This window comes from Lampris incognitus, chromosome 7, assembly GCF_029633865.1.
Source record: "Lampris incognitus isolate fLamInc1 chromosome 7, fLamInc1.hap2, whole genome shotgun sequence".
NCBI lineage: Eukaryota > Metazoa > Chordata > Actinopteri > Lampriformes > Lampridae > Lampris > Lampris incognitus.
The window spans coordinates 51780979-51807749 of NC_079217.1; the positions used below are offsets into that span (position 1 = coordinate 51780979).

A 26771-nucleotide genomic window follows, 5' to 3' on the forward strand; every position below is an offset into this window, starting at 1 on the left:
CAATAGTCAGAGAAAAACTATTAGGTATACTGTGTTGTGTTTGAAGACATAGAGTGCGCACTGTAATAATCATTACACACACACACACACACACACACACACACACACACACACATATATATATATATATATATATATATATATATATATATATATATATATATAGCGTTTTTCTAAGGGGGGAAACTCTCTTCAACCACCACCAATGTGTAGCATCCACCTGGGTGATGCACAGCAGCCATTTTGCACCAGAACGCTCACCACACATAAGCTTGAGGTGGAGAGGGAGGAATCATTGAGGCAATGATTAGGCGGCCAGATGGAGAGAGCCAGGTTGGGAATTTTGCCAGGACACCGAGCAACCCCCTACTCTTTGCAATAAGGGCCATGGGATCTTTAATGACCACAGTGAGTCAGGACCTCGGTTTAACGTCTCATCTGAAGGACAGCATCTCCTACAGCACAGTGTCCCCCGTCATTTCACTTGGGCATTTGATATTTGTTGTTTTATTATTAGGACCAGAGGGAAGACTGCCCCCTACTGGCCCACCAACACCAATTCCGGCAGCAACTTTTTTTCCTGGGAGGTCTCCCATCCAAATACTAGCCAAGCCCATACCTGCTTAGCTTCCGACACTTAGCAGAGCAAGGGTACATGTTGGTATTACTGCCTGCGAGGCATTTAACATCTGGTGTAGTCTCCAAACCTAACCCATCATCCAAGAGCTTCTGAGAGCTGTAGCATCTGTAATAATGACAATGTCTCCACGAGTGAGGCTACTTTTTACTCTGGACTATTTCCGTCTCTCTTGCATCACGGAAAGTATTCACAGCTCCACCCCCCTTCTCAAGAAACCATCACTTAACCCCTCTGACGTCAAAAACTACAGACCAGTTTCCCTTCTACCCTTTCTATTCAAAACTTTCGAATGTGCTGTCTTTAACCAACTTTCTTTGTACCTCAACCAGAACAACCTTCTGGACCCCAACCAGTCTGGGTTCAGGGTGGGGCACTTGACAGAGATGGCCCTTCTTGCAGTGACAGAGTCGCTGCACTCTGCAAGAGCAAACTCTCTCTCCTCTGTCCTGATACTCCTGGATCTGTCAGCTGCGTTCGACATAGTGAACCACCAGATCCTCCTCTCTACCCTCGAGGGGGGCTGGGTGTCACAGGCTCTGCACTCTCAATGTTTGCAACCTACCTGACGGGTCGCTCCTACCAGGTGACATGGAGGGGATCTGTGTCGGAGCCTCACAGACTGACTACAGGCGTTCCACAGGGTTCGGTTCTGGGTCCTCTCCTTTTCTCCCTGTACACAACATCCCTGGGTTCTATTATTCGCTTGCATGACTTCTCTTACCATTTTTATGCTGATGACACCCAGCTGATCTTGTCCTTTCCTCCCTCTGACACACAAGTAGAGGCACTCATTTCTGCGTGCTTGGCTGACATCTCGGAGTGGATGGCGACACACCACCTGAAGCTCAATCTGGACAAGACAGAGCTGATGTTCCTCCCAGGGAAAGGTTGCCCGCACCGAGACCTGGCCATCACCATTGACAACACCGTGGTGACACCGACTCGGACTGTGAGGAATCTGGGTGTGATCCTGGATGACCAACTGTCATTTGCTGAAAACGTTGCATCGGTTGCTCGCTCCTGCAGATTTCTGCTCTATAACATCAGGAGGATTCACCCATTCCTCACCGACAAGACGGCACAGGTGCTCATCCAGGCTCTGGTCATCTCCCGGCTGGACTATGGCAACTCCCTCCTTGCTGGTGCCCCGGCGTCGGCCATCAGACCTCTGGAGCTTGTTCAGAAAGCTGCAGCTCGTCTGGTGTTCAACCGGCCTAAGTTTTCCCACACAACTCCCCTTCTCATGTCCCTACACTGGCTCCCAGTAGCTGCTCGCATCCAGTTTCAGACTCTGGTGCTAGCCTACAGGGCAGTGAAAGGAACCCCTCCTTCGTATCTCCAGGCCATGGTCAAGCCCTACACCCCCGCCCGACCACTTCACTCTGCTGCCTCAGGATGCCTGGTTGCCCCGTCGCTCAGAGGCCCTTGCTGTCGATCGACCCGGTCACGGCTCTTTTCTGTCCTGGCCCCACAGTGGTGGAATGAACTCCCCACTGATGTCAGGACAGCGGAGTCGCTGCCCATCTTCCGGTGCAGGTTGAAAACTCACCTCTTTAAGAACTACTACCCTGTTACTTGTTCTTCGCACTTATTGTATTCACTCATTAAAAAAAAAATCTCTTTCATGCACTTTTACTTTAGCACTGGTTTTGCTCTTAGATGCTTGTTTAGATGCTCTTATGACCTCGTATGACTAGCAGTTCTCCTAATTTCCTACGTTAAATGCACTTATTGTAAGTCGCTTTGGATAAAAGCGTCGGCTAAATGACTGTAATGTTATGTAATGTAATACTGGTCAAGCGGGTGAAGATAATTCCATACCTTTTGAGAATACTTCTTCCTCTTTTTACATTGATGGGACCAAAGTAGTCTACCCCCACATTGGTAAATGGTGCTTCATCAGGTAAGATTCTCTCCTTTGGTACATTTGCCATCTTTTGCTCAGCAATCTCTCCTCTATGACATCTGCATGTGACACATTTGGATATGACTTTCCTTGCAGCAGAGTTGCCATTTGTTATCATCCAGTATTTTTTCCTGAGACGATACAGCATGTGATTCCTTCCTCCATCTCTGAGCTATTGATGGATGTGGTGCAAAATAAGTGTGAAAAAAAGTTGATCCTTATACAGGTTTCCCCTGGCATTGATGTCAAAACTGTGCGGCTGTTGCTTATCCACTTTGAGACGTTAAACTCCACTTTACAACAGAGATCAGTCAGGTCTTTCACCATCCTTGTTTCCTCCTCTGAAGACAAAAGACTTTAAAGCTATCATCCACATAGAAATTGCAGTTGATGGTACTGACCACTTCTGTAGAGAGCTGAGACTGGTTGTCATCTGGGGTCTTCCTTAATACATAATTCGCACGGCTAGGTGACGACACAGTTCCAAACAGGTGAACGGTCATGATATTCCATTGGAGCTTGCTTGGTATCACCCTGAGGCCACCACAGAAAGCAGAGAAAGTTCAAGTTCAACTTTATTGTCATGTGTATTTGAATACAATGAAATGCCGGTCACATTGTATTTTACGGTACACTATTAAGACTTAAAAAGCCATACTTAGTGTCAAATTAGGCAAATACTAGAAACAATATATGTTCTTTATTAGACAGTAAATAAACAGTTATTCCCTAATTAGACACCATACACCTAAATTATGCTGACGTTAATTAACTACATATAATGTCATGGTATACCCAAAATATACTATAATTAGACATTATGCAAAATTATACTCTAATTAGAAACCAATCACATCTGGTCGCTACTCCACACGTCCCTTGTAGCCTAGATGTTCTCCGGAGTCCCGTGGAGTTTTTAGGTAGTAATACATAGCCCAATACATGCTTCTTTGACACTACTCCCATAGCAGATAAGATAGCAGACCATTTAATGCCATGTCACTATCCGACCCCAGTAACATTAGGCTATGGAAGCTGCCAGGACATTGCATCTTTATTTCCCACCATTAGACCCTTATTAGACTTTCTCAGAGGGTAATTTGTGACACATTACAACAGAATTGTACCAAAAACTATAGCAGAGCTCCTACAGTTTAAGACAAGCTAAGACCCCCCCCCCTTTCTCCCCAATTGTACATGGAGAATTACCCCACTCTTCCGAGCCGTCTCGGTCGCTGATCCAACCCCTCTGCCAATCCGGGGAGGGCTGCAGACTACCACATGCCTCCTGCGATGCATGTGGAGTTGCCAGCCACTTTCTTTTCAAACCTGACAGTGAGGAGTTTCACCAGGGGGACGTAGCACGTGGGAGGATCACGCTATTCCCCGCAGTTACCCCTCCCCCCAAACAGGCACCCCGACCGACCAGAGGAGGCGCTAGTGCAGTGCCCAGGACACATACCCACATCCGGCTTCCCACCCGCAGACACGGCCAATTGTCTGTAGGGACGCCCAACCAAGCCAGAGGTAACACAGGGATTCGAACCGCTGAACCCCATGTTGGTAGGCAACGGAATAGACCGCAACGCTACCTGGACACCCCAGCAAGTTAAGACTTTTAAGACTTTTTCATGCCATCCAGAATTAAATTTAAGACCAATTTAAAAAAAAAATTTAATTGGACAATTTTGCCCAAATGTTTATTGTAACATAAAACATGACTTTTTTGGTCTAGTGAAAAAGTTAGATGATCGACTTCAATTGTTGAAAAAAATGTAACACTTTCTAGTGGAACACATGGAAAAAAACATAAAACATGAAAATCATGAATAATCAGTACAAAGCCATAGTTTGCTGAGAACTGTAGAATAGCTGTTCTGCTGCATTCAGTAAGTATTTTGCCTTTTAGTGACGCATCACGTCATAGGACAACATGCTTGCATAGAACAGTATATTTCCTGATCAGCAGGCTTTTGTCAATTCTGCCTCCACGTGTTCTCCACTTGTGTAATTCTGCCATTTTTTCCATGCCCACCTTTCCCTTGGCTTGTGTGGCGAGCTGATCAGCATCATCCTGCAGAATGTTTCCCACCTCAAACAGAGTTTGTTTTTTTCCTCTCCTTCCCATCGTGCCGAGTTTGAAACACTTCTTGCACAAAATACACCATGCCTCATATACACTGCCTGGTACCGGTTTGGGCCATGCTGCAAAATCTTGGTTGAATAGCCAATTTTCATTGAGTTTGCACTTACAGTGACAGCTAGCTAGTGACAGTTGATCCACTGCTCTGAGCATCTCAGCCAAAAACATAACATGTGTTGTTGGTGCTGCTATCCTGATCTGCACGACATTAATGCAAGAGGCATTTGGTAAATTATCTAAAAAATATATGTTACAATTATTTTTATTTTAAATTGCAACATCAGAAAAAAAGGATCATAAAATCCCATTTCTTGGCATCTTTAAGACTTTTGAAAGATTGATTTAAGACATTTTAATACCACTTAAGACCTTATTTTTGATTAACGAATTAAATGCCTTTTAAGACTTTTTAAGGATCTGTGGGAACCCGGGAAATTACATATGTTAATTTAACGTCACGCAGATCATCGAAGAAAGTCTGGTAAGGGTCTAACAGTGGGATGTAAAGATGGATTTCACTTTCGTTCACAGTACAGTCCTGTTGTGATGTGGTGCAAATTACCCTCTGCAAAAGTCTAATACGGGTCTAATGGTAGAAAACGATGCAATGTCCTGGCAGCTTCCACAGCCTAATGTTACTGGAGTCGGATAGTGACATGGCATTAAATGGTCTGATGTCTTAACTGGTATGGGAGTAGAGCATCGAGGAAGCATTTATGTATTGGGCTATGTATTACTACCTACAAACTCCACAGGACTCCAGAGAACATCCAGGCTATGAGGGATGTGTGAAGTATCGACGAGATGTGATTGGTTTCTAATTAGAGTATAATTTGGTATCATAGTATCTAACTATTGTATATTTTGGGTCTAATACGGCATTATATGAGGTTTCTAATCACAGCATAATTTAGGTATATGGTGTCTATTTAGGGTATAACTGTTTATTTACTGTCTAATAAAGAACATTATTTTTAGTTTTTGTCTAATTTGACACAAAGAACAGCTTGTTACAGCTTATTAGTGTACCATACGATAAAGTGTGATTCTTATGCTCTGGCTTTCTCTGCCTTAACACAAAGAACACAAGAACACATCATGACTATGTACACAGATTTCATTCGTTGATGTCTTTTTCTAAGACTCTGGCCCAATCTAAATATCCACACTCACAGACTCACGGACTTTGAGGCGCATTCCCGCTAAATCCATAAGAGCTTAGGGATGTCCCACTGTCAAAACGTCAAGTGTGTGAGGAGTCTAGCAGACATTTTTGAGGCCTTCATGCACACTTTGTGTAAGTCCACATTTCTGCAGATTTTGGTCGAGGGAATTACCCACAGTTCATGGCGTTGTGATGTTAAACATGAGGTTAGCAGGGGAAGCCCGGAAGTGTTTTAAAAAAAAGTTAACAAACAAGCATGGAAAGACCACATGGGTGTTCAGCCTGGACTATTGGGTGCGCTTGTATACCTAGATTTACAGAGAAACACTACATTAACAAGGGTTTAAGACGGACTACAAAACACACACAAAATCAGAGGAATGCAAGCATATGCTGTATTACACACCTAGTTTATTCAACCATTTCTTTTATTATTTTTTTATGCCATCGTAATAAAAATGGGTAAATTTGATTATTTGATACTTACCTCTCATCCACTCCGTACGGCAGGAGCCCGGAAGATGTTCAAATCAGGCAGTCGGTCCCTTAAGTGACTTGGCCATGAAGAAAGTAAAAAACATAAGTAAAAAGTCCTCAACCCACAGTAGTACAAAACATTTTTTTGGCATCGTCAAGTTAATGTGATAAGTCGCAAAGTGCTATCCGATTCCTATTTATACCATTTTGAGGTCCTTGGAGCCTCTCACACTCAAGCACTTACCGGGTGATGTCAGTTAAGTCCGTGAGGGTTCAGGGCTTAGGCCATAAGGAGGACATTGGGATTGGGCCTCAGACCTGATGGAACATCGCCTGGATGTCTGCCGTCACTGCAACAGGCTCCTGTTGGGGTATGATAATGACACTGATGAGGGAGTTTGTAAGATTGGGACCTGGTAACAGCTGGGAATTGAGTGATGTTCCCTTATACACTGCTCCACAGTCAAACACCACTCTCAACTCTCCTTTCGTGGAGTGGTATACCCCGTGGTGTGGAATATACCAGACCTTCCCATCACTCCAATTCAGTTGGTCTGCTGGAACAATCTCAGCATAGCCTTGATCAATTACATCACTGAGAAAAGATGTGTATTCCTCTTGAAAGTTTTCATTCTTTCCAAACCTCCTTCTTCAAGCTCATCGGGTGCTGTTCTTCAATACAGCGGTTGTTTGGTCAAATGGGATTTTCATGTCTGAAAGGTAGATCAAGGGAGTAACGGCCATCTTTCAGCACTGCTGAGCTGTCAGCCATATTCATAAACTTAATGTCTTCTCTTAACATTTCAGCCTGTTCCTCTGATGACCTCGCTCTTAAATCATGTTTATATTGATTAACCAGCATTCCCCTCAATGTTTGCAAAGGAAATTCGATTGGTAGTTACAACAGAACTGCCGGTTTGTTTCCTGCCGTCATGTCCAACTCGGAGTGGACCATTAAGAACCCATCCCACTTTGGTTCTCACCGTCCGCCTCTCTGACTATTAAACACCATAGTTCCATCACTTTTGATGCATTTGTTCCAATGAGCAAGTCAATGTCAGAGTCAGTTTCATGGGGTTCAATACCCCGCAAGTATAGCCATTAGTGATGGGAAGGTTGAGCCATAACCCACACAATATCACAGGGCAGGTTAAAAAGTGACAAAGCAGCACTCGGAGTAAGTTATAAATAACTTACAGAAGCATTGCGTGCAATAGGCTAGGCTGTGCATTCTCTCTCTCTCTCTTGCTCTCTCTCGCTCTCGCGCTCTCTCGCTCTCACTCACACACACACAAGCAGCTTTATCATCAATCAGTGATTGTAATTTTGGTCAGTGTTGGTCAACGCATGTGTTTTAGAGTGTTGAAGGTACATCTACAAGTTTGTTTTCCCCCCTAAGTGGTATCTGTAGCTTTTGTTTATACCACCAAAACTCTTTTTTTGTTGAGAAAGAGGAGGCTTGTGTGTGTGAGTGAGCGAACAAGAGAGAGAGAATTCATGTCTAATGATGGGTTACTTGTTTCGCTGCTATTCAACAATGAAGAATCCCGTTTGGAACAATTAGTCTGCTTATTTAGTAGCCTAGACTCAGATGCTGTTAGGCTAAGATACAATAGGCTATGCCTTGCAGTCAGTGTATTCTGCTGGGCAAACAGCCTAAAAATGAAATCGTGCAACACTGATCACTCTGCTGTAGCCTAGGCTAAATTTGGAGGTTTGCGGGTCGGGTCGTGTTTGGATGGTTAATTAAAACATAGTTTAACGGGTCGGGTGGTGTTGATTAGCTATCATAACGGATCAGGTGGGTGCGGGTATTAAAAAACCCTGACCCTTGCATCACTAACAGTCATTGATCAACATTTTTTGCTTGGGAATATTCAGCTTGGTCACAGGTATGCCCTTTTGAGTGAAAACATCAGGCACCTCAGTGAAGTCATCCTTGTCCAATCCAGACACTTCCAAACCTGATATCACATGATTGTCCACAGCCCTTTCCTGACCCATTGTTCGTAACTGAATGGAGGTTCTTCGTCTACTCGCATTCAATAGTTGTGCCAGACTATTTGTGCAAAATGTACCAGAACTACCAGGGCCCATGAAAGCGTAGGTTTGCAATACCTTGTCACCTTTTTTGACTCTTCACTTGGACTGGGACAATAGAAAAGATGCCATTGTCCTCACAACTGGCCCCGATATAGCCACATGTCTAGCGTGCAGCAGTTGCAGTGCTCACCGTTGATTTAGCTGGCTGTTCTGATTGTTTTGAGGATGTTCCTTTATCCTGATGCTCAATATGGAGAATTCCCGGGGGCTTTTGGCTACACACATTACACTCCAGTCAACTCCTACAGTCTCCGCTAATGTGCCCTACTTACAGACAGCCAAAACAGATTCCCTTTTCCTTGATGAAGTTAATCTTATCACAGTGAATTTTCCCTTTAAACTGTGAGCGCTTGTCCAACGAGTGATGAGTGACCACCTTTTTTTTTTACAGAACAAACAACCTTGGTAAGTAGAGGGGGAAGAGGAGCTTTCCCCCCCCTCCCCCCCCCCATCCGTTCTGACTTGGCTTTTCCGTCTATGGCACTAACATTGGTGGCCAAACTGCTTCATTTGTCTTTTTGATTCCTTTATTTGGCTTGGAGTGAAACCTCTGCTTGAAGTTACACGTTGTGTATCATGAATGTTGCCAAACAATAGAGCCGGTGCAATCTTCACTTGTTTTTCAATAAATCTGATGAGATCTGCAAACATGGCCCTCTGCCATGGTCACAGACAGTGCTTCTCCGCTTTTCTAGAAGCTTATAAAGCAACTTCAGCACAATGGTTCTCATGTTTGACGGCATCGCCAGTTCCCTCATGTACATGATTTGTTCTGTTGCATTGCAGCATCCACAGAGAAAGAGAGCAAAAGCCTATCATGCTTGAACATCCTCACCTTTAGTAAGTGTCCAGCTGAAAGCTTTGTCCATATAAAGAGAAGATTTTTTTTTTCATTTCCAAAATGTTCTCCTAAGATTTTTAGCTCTCTGGCATCCTTGATCTGGAGGAAGATGTTGCCAGCTGTGCACTATGTCTCGTGGCTGACCCCTGGTGTATTTTTCAAGAAAGTGCAGGCAGTCAACAAAGTTTGTCTTTTCCTCTATTCCATTTTCAAATACTCCGATAAAAGCTTGGCACTGAATAGGATCTCCACTGAATACTGGAATGACTCTTGGTGGGAGAGAAGATGAGAGATTTTGTTGGACTAATCAAGTAGTGATGTCATTTTGTCTTTACATGATATTGATGATGTCCCTTTGACTGTGCTCAGCATTGGAGTTTTGAGAGTGAACATGCCCCACTAAGTATCTCTGTACATGCGTATGGGTATGCATGCTGGACCTCAGTTTAGTTTTTTGCACTTGATTTGTCTTTTGAGTCTGGGGATTGGTTCTAACTGATATTTTAGAAACTTTAGAAACTTCCTGTGTCCTTTTCTTTGGACGAACAACCAATGGTGGAGGTAAAAAGTCAGTTAGCTCCTTTTCAGGAATGTAAGCAGCTACAGTAAGATTGATATCACTGGTGGTGTGAGCATTAGCCTTTTCAAAATAAGAGCGCATTCCATCTGATGCTCTAGAGCAAATCCATGCATTGGAAGCCGATGCATCAAGGAATGGCTCTGGAACAGGGGTGGCTAACCATGTGCCATGGAGAGCCATGTGTATTACAGGTTTTCATTCCAACCTGACTCCACACCAGGTGATTTCACTGATACTTTCTTCCTCTTTGGTGAAGGGTTGCTAATCAGTGAAACCCCCTGGTGTGGAGTCCGGCTGGAATGAAAACCTGTAATACACATGGCTCTCCATGGCACATGGTTAGCCACCCATGCTCTAGAGCCATTCCTTGATGCATTGGCTTGCAATGCATGGATTTTAGCATTAGCAACTGCCATCTCTGTTACCAATGAAAGTCTTTTTTCCTTTGCTCAGTTGTTCCTTTGGGACCTCTAATAAGTGTATCTCTTCAGTGTTGCAACATGTTCCATAAGAGCAGCCTTCTCAGCTTCAGCCTTGATGCATGCCGAGGATGTTGTAGAGACACGTGATAATTGAGATGAAGCTTTTTCATGGCTTGGTCTAGCACGTGAGACATTGGAAACACTATCCTCAGGTCCAACTTCCTCAAGAGATTGTCTTGCTGCTTTTCTAAGCAGTAAATCAGACCCTTGGAAGTGAATTTGATGTCTCTTTTTTCTGATGGCATAGACATGTCACCCTCTGTCTTATCGTTAGTGACGTCTGACATTTTGTACGCTTCCCCTTTAACACACACGACCGACACTGCAGCACAACCATAGAATATTTCTGGAAAGAGTCACAAGCACAGCTCACAGTGCTTTCAGTGTTTCAAAACTTGTGTTGTTGTCTCCTGGCTAGATCCTGGCTTGTGTTGCATTAACTCTCAATGCCGCTTTGGATAAAAGCGTCTGCTAAATGAAATTGAACATGGTAAAACCACAATCAGAAATCAAATGCAATTGTTAATTGAAATAATTTGCCACTCGAGCTATTTCTGCATAGCGGGATCAAACAATCACATGACACCCATTTCATATGGCATTTCCAGCTTAACTGACACCACCAAAGGACAATGCTGAGCAGTGAAAACATGACAGTCAACTTCTACTACTACTACTTTCAGCTGCTCCCGTTAGGGGTCGCCACAGCGGATCATCCGTTTCCGTTTCTTCCTGTCCTCTGCATCTTCCTCTGTCACACCAGCCACCTGCTTGTCCTCCCTCACCACATCCATAAACCTCCTCTTTGGCCTTCCTCTTTTGCTCTTCCCTGGCAGCTCCATATTCAGCATCCTTCCCCCAACATACCCAGCATCTCTCCTCCACACATGTCCAAGCCAACTCCAGTCAACTCCAATCGTACCACTTTCCAATACAGCTTTACAGTCAGTGTTAGTCTAATGCACATGCCATCTGTGCGCCGTGTTTATTGTGATGTGCGCTCCTGCCTTGGCTTGGCTGAACTTGATATTGCGTGGCTGGCCCGTCATTCATTTGGTGTGTCAGCGAAAGCTTGCCTTTGATAACATGCATCCAAGAATGCGCATCCACATGAAATCCAAAGAACACAACAATGTTCGTTCCTATGTAAGAAATGTTCCCTTTTTCTGTTTTCTTGTCCCAAAGTCCTTTGTTCCAAGAGAGTTTTGTTCTGTTTTTTTTTTTACTTTATTTAGTAGCTATTTGTCAGAAGGACTTTCTTCAAAAATAAAACTTATATCAAAAGGCCACTGATGCACCTTTCCAGTTGGGTTGTACTCAGGTAATTAAGAAGTCCATTGTCCAGATGTTTAGGTTGATTTATTTTCCAGTTCAAAAGCAAAAATGTGCGTGTTCATCATACCGCCTCTCTCTTGCTGTGGTAAAAAAAAAGAAACATGTTGTAGGTAGATGATCGGTATACCCTAGACAATCCGTATACCCCGTTGTTACGAAGCAATTCTATTGGCCAGTCAGTTAAAGGGTCCTTCCAGCCTACTTTGAATCTTTGTTGCCTGTGTTTAAACTTTCACGTTGGCAGCAAAGTAGTAGTAGTAGTAGCCAACAGTACATTAATAGTATAATACTAATAATAACTATAATAATAATAATCGTGTGATGCTATTAATAACGTGAAGACACAATAGGACTGAGACCCTAACCCTAAGGGTTCGAGGGTATACCAATTGTCTACCTACACATGTCCCCTCCTGGTGCATCATCTGACACTGACACACCTGCTACCTTTATCGTTAATCCAAAAAAGTGCTTGCTCTGGTGCTTAGCGCCCCTAGTGTCTACAAAAATATGAAGACAAGAAAATGCAAAAATAACGAATAATATTAATGAAATAACCAAACTAACGAATTAGCTCCTACAGCTTATGTTGGTCATATAGAGGAATCAAAAGTAGATGGAAACTGGTTAATAAGTGGGGGGGGGGGATCCTCATAGCAGCTTGAAGCAGACTGGGACCACTTTTTTTGTGTCCACACCTTATTTTGAAAACTACTTCCACACTTGAGAAAATATGCCAAACTCCAAATGTGATTGCACCCTTAGACATACACTGGATTGACTATCTTATTATCTGTCTGTCTGTCACTCTCTTTTTATGTTCTCAGCTCTGTGTTTGTAACGCTTACCATGACTTTGTCAATCTTTCTGCCTCTGTCTCTATCTTTTTCTATGCCTTTACCTTTCTGCCAGTTGTTGTAATTCATATCTCAAAGCCAGCAGTTGGTGTGCAGCAATATGGCACCACCGTATAAGGAAACTCTTTATCAGTCCCATACTCCTCTCTGATGCTGTCTTTTCATTTCACTTTTGTCATATCTGTAATACCTGATACTATGCCCCGGATCTTATCAGGCTTGCATACTTGCCTTAACCTCTCTCTGTGAACTTAATCTCCTTAATTCAGTGTCAAATTTATGTGTCTTGTCAGTACAGCAGTCTTTCTCGAGGTATCTTTGCCATCTGACTTGCTTTGTGCTCTCTTCTACTGGCTGGTTGCCCTTTTGTCCGCCTGTACTTCTTCACGCATATATGAGCCAAAACATTATGACCAGTCACAGGTGAACCGAATCACATTGATCATCTTCAAACAAGGGCACATGTCAAGGTCTGGGTGGATTAGATGGTAAGCGAACGATCAGTTCTCACTGTCAACATGTTGGATGCAGGAGAAATGGGCAAGAGTAAAGACCTGAGCAGCTTTGACAAGGGCCAGATTGTTGTGGCCAGACGACTAGGTCAGAGCATTTCTGAAATGGCAAGGCTTGTGGGGTGCCCCTGGTCAGCAGTGGTTAGTACCTACCGACAGTGGTCCGAGGAGCGTACAAACCACAAACCTGCGACAGGTTATTGGGTACCCAAAGCTCATCGATGCACGAGGGCAATGCAGGCTATCCCGTCTGGTCTGAACTGACAGCAGGTCTACTTGTGGAATAAGTCACAGGACATTTTAATAATAGTTATGGGAGGAATGGGTCATAACACACAGGGCATCGCAGCTTGCTGCGTATGGAGCTGTGTAGCCATAGACTGGTCAGAGTGCCCATGATGACCCCTGTCCACCATCGAAAGTGCATACAATGGGCACACGAGCGTCGGAACTGGACCTTGGAGCGGCGGCAGAAGGTCGCCTGGTCCGATGAGTCCCGTTCCCTTCCACGTCACGTGGATGGCTGCGTACATGTGCACTGTTTACCTGGGGAAGTGACGGCAACAGGATGCACCGTAGGAAGACGACAAGCTGGCGGAGGGACTGTGATGCTCTGGGCAATGTTCTGCTGAGCTGAACATTTTTTAACTGAAGCCAACGCTCATTTCGCAACGCTCGCAATTAACTCCACCCGTTCACCTCCTACCACTGACTTTTCAGGGATTCACGCCGCTCGTAAATCTCGCTTTGCATTCGGTTAAAAGGCCCCTTTAGACATGATCTGTTTTTGCTCCTCAGGCTAATGGCGGTAACGATGTACTATGGTTTTCCTGTTGCTGAAGCAATCATAAACAAGGAAATGTAGGTCATGGGATTTTGGCAAATTGATAAAGAGTATTTGGTAGAACAAACGGCCACACGTGACCGAAATTATGAGTGTGCAAGCTTATCCTATCTGCATCGCCTATTTCTATCCCAAATGTTCTCCATTCCTCCCTACTCTTCTCTCTCTCCTGCATCTTTTATCTCTCCGTCCGTTATCCAAACCGCCTATCCCCAATTGGGGTCTTTTATCCCTCCTTTCACTCTAACTCTTGCTCCATGGTGCAGTATAGCAAGTATGAAATGATGGTAGTATATCCTAGACACAATATCCGCCATGTTTGTAATAATGGGCCTAACCCCCGCCCCCCACCCACCCACTCTCCCACCCACACACACACACACACACACACACACACTGGCAACATAATGGCATCGTTGTGCTTACTGCTCCTTACCATTGATTAATTTATATACATGTACACCTAACCACACACACACACACAGGCATGCGTTTAATCACATGCCGCAGCTGCGGTGTTGTTGGCGGCATATATCCTTATCCAAGATCCACTGTCTAGGAGCCTCGTGAGCTGCCAGAGCTGATAATCAATGTTGGTCAAAAGACACAACGCCTCATAAAGAAACACACACACACACACAGCACAGAAGTAATTATTGATTTGCCCTGTGTGCGACTGTTTATGGAGATATTTGAGCTGTGGCGCCGGTGTCTGTGTGTGTTGCTGTTCACCTGGTGAGGCGTGATTATCGAATCAGCGGGTTGTTGTGTCCGGTTAATTGTGTTCTGTGTCACACTGGTTTTGGAGATGCTACCAGGCGGAGCGCATCGTCTCGTGGAAGAAGTTCAGGATTAAGCTTTCCAAGTAGATTAGGGTTCTCCATTAGCTGCACGCTCACACCGAGGCGCCGCGGCCTATAGGCTAAGGAGAGTGCACGCGCACACACAAACAGGCGACATAAAGAAGGGCCAAAATGAAGACAATTTAAAGACACACTCACCTACACGAACACACACATGCTCTCACACACACACACGTACATTGTTTTAGATATACAAGGTCTTTCCATCCAGTTGGCGTGAATTATTTTTTCCCCCAAGCAGAGAAGATAGTAATTTTAGACCACCTGCCTTGTGTGAGTGTGTGTGTGTGTGTGACAATATGTCATTAATCTCTCAAATACAGGCTTGGAAAGGCAATCTGTCGGCTATCATAGATGATACATGGCCTGCTATACAAAGACTTGCCTGTTGCATACTAACATACCAGACAGGAACACACATGCCGGTATACACGTACACATGCGGGCGGCCCAACCACATATAGAAACCTGCTGTGAGAAGCAGCTTATAGAGAGAAATGCACATGCTCGCACATGTGCATGGGCGGGTGACATACAGCACTCTCTTGTCTTATGTTTTATCGTTTTGCAGCATTGAATCACGGTGGATTTACTTTAGATTTTTTTTTGACACTGATCAGCTGAAAAAGCCCTTTTCATGTCAAGATGAAAACACATTTCTACAAATTAGTCTAAATTTATAACACATATATTATATTATAACAATACAAAATAGTTGACTGCATAAGTATTCATCTTCAAGTCAGTATTTAGTAGATGCACCTGTGGCAGCAATTACAGCCTCAAGCCTGCGTGGCTCGGTCTCTATCAGCTTTGCACATCAGACACCGCAATTTCCCCCCTTTCTTATTTGTTAAACTGCCCAAGCTCTGTCAGCGTGCATGGTGATCATGAGTGAGTCCAGCCACAAGTTCTCAGCTGGGTTGAGGTCTGGACTCTGACTCAGCCGCTCCAGAACATTAACGTTGTTGTTGTTGTTGTTGTTTTTAAACCATTCATGTGCAGCTGTGGCTGTATGCTTGGGGTCATTGTCTTGTGGCCGTTTTCAACTGCATGTTACCGGCTCAACTCAACTCTACTCCCCCCCCCCCCCATTGGGCAAAAGTTGGGGATAGTACGTAGACCTGGAACTTTTTTTTGGAACCACCTTCGTCGAGGTTCCAAGCGAGCTGAGTCGATACTAAAAGGTGACGTGAAAACGGTGCAGACCACTGATTGGTCAGAGAAAATCATCACTGCGTCATCGCTGCTTGACACGGGACATGCTGCACAAAACGGTCATTTTTAAACAGCCAAGCTACTGCAGCAGCCACTTTTTTTTTTCACTGCAATAATGTCACTCAATTAAATGGCAACCTGCAAAAACATGCCGTGGTCACCGAGAATCAAAAACACCATCCCTTCATATCCTCCATTGTTCCTGTGAAGATGACCGCAGCAGTTTCATGCGGTGTTGCTCTGACGACTAGCTACACCGAGGGGGTACTATCCGCAGTGAACAATGAAATCCAGAAAAGTACCTGTGACCAGAGTCGAGTCGAGTCAAACCGATAGTGGAAAAGAGCAATTGCTGGAAAACAACTCTTCTCCCAAGCTACAGTTCTCTTGCAGACTGCATCAGGATTTCCCCCAGGATTTCCCCGTATTTTGCTGCATTCATTTTACCCACCACCTTCACAAGCTTTCCAGGGCCTGCTGCACAGAAGCGAGCATAGCATCTACTCTGATGGCCAGAAAGCTCAATTTTGGCCTCATCAGACCACAAAACCTTCATCCAGCTGACTTCAGAGCCTCCCGCATGCCTTCGAGCAAACTCTAGCCGAGATTTCATGCGAGGTTTTTTTCTCCAACTGTGGCTCTCTCTTTCACACCCTACCATAAAGCTGCGACTAGTGAAGACCCCAGGCAACAGTTGTTGTATGCACAGCCCCTCCTATCTCAGCCACTGCAGCTTGTAACTCCTTCAGAGGAGTCACAGGTGTGCTGGTGGCCTGCCTCGCTAGTCCCCTTCTTGCACAGTCACACAGTCTTTGAGGATGGCCTGCTCTAGGCAGATTTATGACTGTGCCATGTTCTTTCCATTTCTTAATAATTGACTTAACTGTTCTCCAAGGGATATTCAGCGACTTGGAGGTTTCCTCGTATCCGTCCCCTGACTTGTGCTTTTCAATAATGTTTTCACAGAGTTGATTGTAGTGTTCGTTTGTCTTCGTGGTGTAGTTTTGTGCATCATCTCCCCATCTCTCCAAGGCCAATGCAGTTTTATTCATGTACAAAAATAAGGCCATATATGGAGATAGACACACTTCTCATTGTCTCCTCAGTTGACGTCTTCATGTTCTCCTCAGGGCCATTGTCTTGCCTAACCCACAATAAGAGAAGGTTATTTTATTCTGGTTGTCACAGGTGGTATGTTTAGATTTAATGATGCAGCATGCAGCATTTTTCATTAAGAGGAAAGGGTCGGGGGGGGGGGTCCGGGTAGTGTAGCGGTCTATTCCATTGCTTACCAACATGGGTATCGCCGGTTCGAATCCCCGTGTTGCCTCCGGCTTGGTTGGGCATCCCTACAGACACAATTGGCTGTGCCTGCGGGTGGAAAGCCGGATGTGGGTATGTGTCCTGGTCGCTGCACTAGCGCCTCCTCTGGTCGGTCGGGATGCCTGTTCAGGGAGGAGGGGGAACTGGGGGAATAGTGTGATCCTCCCACGTGTAACATCCCCCTGGTGAAACTCCTCATGGTCCGGTGAAAAGAAGCGGCTGGTGACTCCACATGTATCGGAGGAGGCATGTGGCAGTCTGCAGCCTTCCCCTGGCTCAGCAGAGGGGGTGGAGCAACAACCAGGATGGGTCGGAAGAGTGGGGTAATCGGCAGGGAACAATTGGGGAGAAAGGGGGGGGGGTGTCAGTTTGAAATTGCTCTTTCAGACATAAGGATCTAAATGACAGGTGGGGTAGCTGCTCTGAGTTCGGGGCATGCAAGGAGAACAATCCCCCCCCCCTCCTCCCCCACCCATCCACACTGTAGCACAAAACACATTTGTATTCTTGGCTGGTCCTTAACACCTCCAACAAGGCTATACCTTGAGACTCATTCGCCCATATTATTGTGTCATAGAAAGTACGGCACCATCTTTTTTCAATATTCTTTGAACTCCTGAAAACAATTCTCTTGAGGTGCTGCTAAGACCTGAAGCTGGTTCACTTGAAATGTGTTGACACTCCTAGAAGCTGCTGGTACAGCCCTGAAGAGTTCCCCCCCACACACACACACTATACACTACGTTATGTTCTTATTTATTTATTTATTTTATCTTAAACGTGCAATCGCTTTTTTAGGCGATTTTAGGCGGCATGGTGGCGCAGTGGTTAGCGCGGTCACCTCAAAGCAAGGATGTCCTGGGTTCGAGCCCCGGGGGTAGTCCAACCTTGGGGGTCGTCCTCTGTGTGGAGTTTGCCTGTTCTCCCCGTCTGTGTGTGGGTTTCCTCCCACAGTCCAAAGACATGTAGGTCAGCTGAATCAGCCGTATTAAATTGTCCCTAGGTGTGTGTGTGTGTGTGTGTGTGTGCGCCCTGTGTTGGACCGGCGGCCTGTCCACGTTGTCTCCTCTGCCCAGTGACTGCTGGGATAGGCTCCAGCATCCCCGCGACCCCGAGAGCAGGATAAGCGGTTTGGATAATGGATGGATGGAAGTGCAATCACTACTTTTTCCCTGGAGCCTTGTCTTTGTTTCCCACCATTTGTTTCCTCCCTCCCTTTGCTTACTCGTTTACATTTGGTTTTTATTCACCTCCTTCTCTCCTTGCTCCTCAGCTTGAACCACACACTCGCTCCGGCACAGCTCATTACAAAACTGTCGCAGCTCATCCACCCGCTCACAGGTTACAGCACGTGTCCCCGTTGGCCTCTCCCGCGGACGCTTGTATGAGCCGAGTTCATCGCTTAACGACTCACCTCACTCCTCTTGAACGTTTACGTTTTGTTTCTATTGAAGTGGAGGATGATGATGATTATAACTAGCGTACATTTTAGGGCATTTCTCCCTTTTTCATCCCAACTGGACATGTCCAACTCCCTCCTAAGGTCCCACCATTGCACACCTCCTATGGCGGAAACCTCCATGCGTCTTCCTCTGATACATGTGGGAGCCGTCCGGTCACTGCTTTTCACCTCCCAGCTGGGCACTTCTCTGGGGGAACATAACACATGTGAAGTTCATGTTATTTCCAGTCCCACCTGTAGTGGTCGCTGTTAATAATGGCAGCACATGTAACTTCTACTGATTCCCAACCAGGAGCAATGCCAGTTGTGCTCCCTGCGATGCCTGACGGAACCGGAGGAAACGCCGGGGTTCGAACCATGAACCTCAGCATTACACTACCATTTCCATAGGCGTTGCTGTTGTCACTGGTGTCACCAAACTTGGGATGAGTGCCAACATTATGGGCGTTGTGATCATCAATTTTCCTTATCGATATTATCTTATTGACTGCCGTTTAACACCTCTCTATCCTCCTGTGTGTGTGTGTGTGTGTGTGTGTGTGTGTGTGTGTGTGTGTGTGTGTGTGTGTGTGTGTGTGAGTGTTTGTGCGCAAAATACTATCAGTGTTTCCATTTGAGTCTCTTGTGTCTTGCGTGTCCCTCTCGTATATGTGGATGACACCATCAGTGACAGATATTCCTGGATGTTGACTTCATCATCAGAGATCAGGGGATGGGCGTGTAGTTTTGTGGTCTCTTGGTTTTGTCCAAACCCTGGAGGAGAGGCGGCGAAAACCCTTGAAAACGAGCAAATAGATGAGTGATGTAGTCTGCTACGTCCCTCATACTTAAAGAAAACAAAAAAGCTTAAAGCCTTTTTTTTACATGTGCCCTTTATCCCCCCCACCTTCCAACCCAACAACTCCAAAGGCTGTCACTTTCCCTTTCACTCTCTCTCTCTCTGTCTTCTCTCTCTGTCTTTCAATGTCTCTCTGTCATTTTCTTGCTCTCTCGCTCTCTCTCTGTCTTCTCTCTCTGTCTTTCTGTCTTTCTCTTTCTCTCTGTCTTTCTCTCACGCTGTCTTCTCTCTCTATCTTTCTGTCTTTCTCTCACGCTGTCTTCTCTCTCTGTCTTTCTGTCTTTCTCTCACGCTGTCTTCTCTCTCTATCTTTCTGTCTTTCTCTCACGCTGTCTTCTCTCTCTGTCTTTCTGTCTTTCTCTCTCTCTCTGTCTTTCTCTCACGCTGTCTTCTCTCTCTCTCTGTCTTTCTGTCTTTCTCTCTCTCTCTGTCTTTCTCTCACACTGTCTTCTCTCTCTGTCTTTCTCTCACGCTGTCTTCTCTCTCTCTCTGTCTTTCTGTCTTTCTCTCACGCTGTCTTCTCTCTCTCTCTGTCTTTCTCTCACACTGTCTTCTCTCTCTATCTTTCTGTCTTTCTCTCTCACGCTGTCTTCTCTCTCTGTCTTTCTCTCACGCTGTCTTCTCTCTCTATCTTTCTGTCTTTCTCTCTCTCTCTGTCTTTCTCTCACGCTGTCTTCTCTATCTTTCTGTCTTTCTCTCTCGCTCTGTCTTTCTCTTTCTCTGTCTTTCTCTCTGTCTTTCTCTCACACTGTCTTCTCTCTCTGTCTTTCTGTCTTTCTCTCACACTGTCTTCTCTCTCTGTCTTTCTGTCTTTCTGTCTCTCTCTGTCTTTCTCTCACGCTGTCTTCTCTATCTTTCTGTCTTTCTCTCTCGCTCTGTCTTTCTCTTTCTCTGTCTTTCTCTCTGTCTTTCTCTCACGCTGTCTTCTCTCTCTGTCTTTCTCTCACGCTGTCTTCTCTCTCTGTCTTTCTGTCTTTCTCTCTCTGTCTTTCTCTCATGCTGTCTTCTCTCTCTGTCTTTCTGTCTTTCTCTCTCGCTCGGTCTTTCTCTCACGCTGTCTTCTCTCTCTGTCTTTCTGTCTTTCTCTCTTGCTCTGTCTTTCTCGCTCTCTGTCTTTCTCTCTGTCTTTCTCTCACGCTGTCTTTCTGTCTTTCTCTCTCTCTGTCTTTCAATGTCTCTCTGTCATTTTCTTGCTCTCTCGCTCTCTCTCTCTCTGTCTTCTCTCTCTGTCTTTCTGTCTCTCTCTCTCACTCTCTCTCTCACTCTCTCTCTCTGTCTTTCTGTCTCTCTCTCTCACTCTCTCTCTCGCTCTCTCTGTCTCTCTCTCTCTCTCGCTCTATGTAAGGTGGTGCAGGGTTGTTTTCACTTGCCTCCTGCATTCCCATGGCGTGTAGACAATTTTCTTCTTTCTTTATTTCCTGACAACTGCACTTTAGAGAAAATCTCTTAGCCGTCGCTGCTATTGTGCTGTTCTCTGCCTCGCTGTTGCTCGGCGCTCCCGGCCTCTTCTCCTCTTGGCTCGGGAGAACACAAACAAAATGAATTGCCACTTTACTTTGATGATGCCCTTCATATTAAGCAAATGAAAAAAGTAAACAGAGAAGAGAGAGAGAGAGACAGAGAGACAGAGAGAGACAGAGAGACAGAGAGAGAGAGAGGATGGAGGAGCGCCTGGATAACAATCTGTTTCATGTAGTCTTTGTTGTTGTTTGTGTTGAATCGGTTTGGAGGTTGAAAGATAATTACTTTGGCAGTGCTGTCATTGTCACGGTCATGCCAGCGGGGCCTGAAATTCTCTGCAGATGCTGCGCTGCATGTTTTTTCATCCAGGAACCAACTTTAATTATTTTTTTCCTTTGTCCTTAACTTTTTATTGACCCAATCGCTTTTTTTTTTTTTTGCAGTCTTTCCCTGTGCTCACGTTTTTCCTCTTTTCATAGCTGGCTACTCCTCTACCTTTCATGATCATGCCTCTCCTCCTCCTCCTCCTCCTCCTCCTGTCATTCTTGATCTTCATCCCTTCCTCGCTACCCTTCATTTCTACTGTCATATCCATCCCTGTCGATCATTTACCCCCTCCCCGCCCCACCTTTTTCTCCAACTCTCCACCACTTCTCTTTTTTTCTGTTTCTCACCCTCCTCTTCAACCCCTGTATTCATTCTCCTCTTCCTCTCTCCCTCCCTCTCTTCTCTCCAGGTCCCTGTCGGGCCGTATCGTCGGAGGCGTGTGGTGGTTCTTCACCCTCATCATCATCTCCTCCTACACCGCCAACCTGGCTGCCTTCCTCACTGTTGAGAGGATGGTCTCCCCGATAGAGAGTGCTGAAGACCTGGCCAAACAAACAGAGATAGCCTATGGGACACTGGACTCTGGATCCACCAAAGAGTTCTTCAGGGTAAGGCTCTCCTTACATACAGTGCCTATCTGACAACTTGAGAGGGATAGACTCCTTTAACGCAGATTCAAACATTTTAACACATCCGGCTGTGATTACAGTAATGCAAGAATAGAAGAGAATAAAGCATCACAGGACGGTGCTCCAATATTGACATTTGTGGCTGCATGCAGTTCTTCAGAACAGCACATAGTACGTTCCACTTACTTTGTGGATACATGGGAGTGAATGTGTGTAGCAGACCAGTCTCCATCCACCCATCCATCCATTATCCAAACCACCCATCCTGCTCTCAGGGTCACGGGGATGCTGGAACCTATCCCAGCAGTCATTGGGCGGCAGGTGACACCCTGGACAGGCCGCCAGGCCATCACAGGGCCCACACACACACACACACACACACACACACACACACACACACACACACACACACACACACACACACACACACACACACATTTACACCTAGGGACAATTTAGTACGGCCAATTCACCTGACCTGCATGTCTTTGGACTGTGGGAGGAAACCGGAGCACCCAGAGGAAACCCACGCAGACACGGGGACAACATGCAAACTCCACACAGAGGACGACCCGGGACAACCCCCAAGGTTGGACTACACCCCGGGGCTCGAACCCAGGACCTTCTGGCTGTGAGGCGACCGCACTATCCACTGCGCCACCGTGCCGCCCCAGACCGGTCTCAAGGTTTAGAAATAGGTTTAAGAACGTAAGTACTTTGGCAGGTGGGGCAGAGCATAGTGGCGGTAGACTCAGCCAAAAATACAGAAATGGCTGTCGGAATACTGGACAACCCAAGAGTTCATAGGAAAAAAAGGAAGAATGCCGGAATAGGAAACCGTCTGTTTGCATACAGTTTACCTCAGCGCAACCGCTCATATTTACCCATAAACACACACACTACGATGTCAGTAATGACTGGGTGAGATGTTAATGAAGATATATAAAGCATACACATAAACGAACATACCCAGAGAATACAGTCGTACCATATGTGCATATGTGTGCAGATAAATGTAGAGGTACTCGTATGCTGATGCCTTGTCTAGATTTGTTATGATGTGTAATTATTCTTTTTACATGAGCATCTGTGTGTGGGTGAGTGTGTGTGTGTGTGTGTGTGTGTGTGTGTGCGTGCGTGCGCACGTGCACATGCCTGTGCTCGTTTGGTTGGACTGTAGCAAACAGTTTGTGCTCCTGTGAGCGGCTCTGGCATCATCAACATAACAAGCAGGCTGAAATCTGTGGAGGGTGAAAAAGCAATTTACTCTCCCACAGCTGAGGGGGATTCACCACCGTTAATTATCTGTGTGTGTGTGTGTGTGTGTGTGTGTGTGTGTGTGTGTGTGTGTGTGTGTGTGTGTGTGTGTGTGTGTGTGTGAGAGATTGAGTGTTTCTTTATGCATTTGCATTCAAGCAAATATATATATATATATAAGCTAGATGTAGGAAAAAACTTTCATGCATTTCAGTACAAGCTTGTTTCATGTTACGCACTCTTCAGCTGCCAATATGATTAAATGCTATACATTATCTATCTATATACACACACACACACACACACACACACACACACACACACACATATACGTATATATATATATATATATATATAGTATATGCAGCAGCTTATGAGTGCGCGACGCACAAAACGGGCCTGTACTGCTATGCATTAAAATCCGTGTTGATATATATAAATAGATATATATATACTTACTTTTGTGTGTGTGTGTGCGTGTGCGTCCCACAGCAGTATTTTGTATTTTCCTCCCCGTGTTCACCTTTGTGCAGTGTCGATGCCTGAAGGTGACTTGCAGCATACATTTGCTGTTCTGTTCATGCACTTATTGTTAAATAGTAGCACATGGGAATAGTAGCACTGTACTGTCACACACATAAGTACTGATTACACACAATGACACACTCGCACATATTGGCCCGGCCCACCAGACAGGGTGATACGTAGGTGGCTAGAGGTGATGGATACAGTAAATGAGGGCTGGATGGATGATGGGGAAAGAAGTACAAGTGAGGGAGAGAAGGAATGGATAGATAAAGTGAGAGCCGCGAGGATAGAGTGTGAGATGAAGGGATATGCAGGGATGGAAAGAGGGAGGGAGGGAGGGAGGAAGAAAAAAAAGAGGAGAGAAGGAGAGAAGAAGAGGGAAGGGAGTGGAAGGTTGGTCTGCTGGTCCGCTTGAATGTGAGTGGCATTATTATGGGATAGATGTCCGTCACACACTAGCGATTAATGTGCACACACACATACAGGTGCACACACACACACACACACTAACACATGTGTGCACACACACACCCCACCCCCCATGCGCTGGTTTCTGTAGCCTGGGCTTGTCGCTTGCAGAGCGACAGACTAGCGCTTTATCACCGGGAGGAAAAAGGAAGAGAGAGCGCGAGAATAACAGGACGCTCGTGGAGGATGACGATTTGACTCCTTAGCTTGTTATTTTCACTCTTCAGTACACATAGCCTGCCCACAAATGTGCAAAGACACACACAGATAGACACATCCAAGCATACTTACTCACTCTCCCGCCAAACCCTGCTTGCACACACATATGTACAAACATACACATATAGAATCCAACACACACACACACATACATTTAGATGCACACAAACACACACACATACTATACAAACTCTGTCTGTCTTTCTCTTTTTTCTCTATCAAACACCAAGTGTACCACAACATTATATACAGTCTAACAGTATGCCGTTCTGTAAAGGCTGACAGATTTCACAACATTTATCCATCCATCCATCCATTATCCAAACAGCTTTTCCTGATCTCAGGGTCGCGGGAATGCTGGAGACTATCCCAGCAGTCATTGGGCGGCAGGCGGGGAGATCGTAAACAAATTCAAAGTTGGGACTGATAGTTGGCCATTCGAAGGACACAAGTTGCTTTTTAATTATGTTAATAAGTATCACTCCTTGCCAGAGGATCAAATAGTAGCCAGAGCTCACAGTGTGCCGTAAGCTACCTCTTGGCACACTGCCTAAGTGTAAACCAGTGGTGATTCCGTATGTGGCAGGAGTGTCAGATGCGTATTTTCAAAACACCGTGTCTCACTTGCTTTCAAACCCCAAAATACGCTGCACCAGAGGTTGGTCCACCCCAAGGATCGGGTCTGTTAAGTGCTGGGAGGATTGCCGTGACGTGTACATCGGGGAAACTAAACAGACGCTGGGCAAGAGGATGGCACAACACAGGAGAGGCCAGGACTCTGTAGTCTACACCATCTACAGACCAGTTGCCACTCTTTCAGGGATGAGGATGTGCACATCCTTGATAGGGAGGAACGATGGTTTGAATGGGGAGTCAAAGAGGCCATCTATGTGAAGAGGGAACGACCATCCCTGAACCGGGGGCGACAGAGTACCTCTGTCCAGATGAACTGATTCAACCTTCTTTGATAGTTTAATCACCAACTTTTCAGCGTTTCCCACCACTGGGTTACCCTTTAAGAAATAAGCTTGAATTGGAGCAAAAACAATGTAAAATTGTAAAAAGCACCCACGACAGCACCGGGAACAACATCCCACAACGTTCAACACAGGTCCAGCATCCATACTGTTGTTTTGAATGCATAGAAACGGAGCAAACGTAAAGCAGTCATTATAAACACGACGGTTGGACAGCTTCACGGTGTACTGTACTTGCGTGTACTGTTTTTCTCAGGTGATCCATCTTTCCAAATAAACAGCGCATTGGTGGAGACAGTTGAATAATCAGATAAATGGCTTTGAACACCATTGTCCCTCAGGTGGAAAACCGTGGTTCAGTCCTCTTTGTCAGCAGTTGTCCACCCTGCTGAAGTGCTCTTGAGCAAGACCCAAAAGTCCCCCAGGCTACAGGAGGGCTTGTCCCTGCTGCATTTTCTATGGGGAAGTTACCGCCACTAACTTTATTTTTGCATTCGTAGTAGTATCTTTACACGGTACTACTAACGAATGCCAAAAGAAAGATGGCTGTGGAGACCCCTGGGAAACAGGGAACAAGCCGAAAGAAGAAGAAGAACAGTATCTTTACACGGTACATCTCTAACACATCAAAATATGTTGATAAACAGACACATTAGGGAGATGTGATTAAAAACCAGCACAGTTTTTAACCCTTATCAATTATTTCTGGCACATCGTGTTGAAAACGGACGGAGCATTTAATTGTTTTTGATTAGATGCATCAGTTAAAGTGCAGGAAACTGAACCATTTGGAGAATTTATGAATTTAACTCACAGGTGATGCAGAGTGAATGGGCCGTTTTCACCGCTGAGTGCATCTTCACTCAACGGTGAAAGTAGGAAATGCTGCCAAGTACTGAATATACATTTATATTTATGAAGAAAACGAATACACACTTTGACAGCTCTACATCAATCCCTAAACTTGTATTTACTTTATTTTACAGTAGGCCAAAATGGCAAGCTTGTTTAGATGGATACATACATGGATGAATGAATGCACATCAAGATTACAAAGACATATGTGTCAATTATCAGAATAGACCCTAAAATATTTATTTTGCTGTCACCACTGAACTGATGCATTTGGCAGTTTAGGCTAATGTAAAGAAGCTGGTCGCTGCAAACTCGCCTATAATGCAGTTTTTTTTTAATATGCCGACATTTTGGCAAGTAAAGTTCTCTTCGTCGGTAGCAAGTCCTGTTGGTAATGCCTTAAATTGCTCGACTTCCTTGGGTGAAACTAATCCAGTTTGAATAGGGCTTTGCTCCCCCTC

At 45.2% G+C, this 26771-nt stretch overlaps 1 protein-coding gene across 2 annotated transcripts in view; it reads left to right on the forward strand.

The window, feature by feature from the left end:
* Positions 1-26771, forward strand: part of gria4a (glutamate receptor, ionotropic, AMPA 4a) — a 298568-nt gene that overhangs the window by 255916 nt on the left and 15881 nt on the right. For both annotated transcript variants that reach the window (XM_056283881.1, XM_056283882.1), the window contains exon 14: positions 21787-21985. In XM_056283881.1, coding sequence (XP_056139856.1) covers positions 21787-21985 — 199 coding nt within the window. The remainder of the gene's footprint in view (positions 1-21786; positions 21986-26771) is intronic.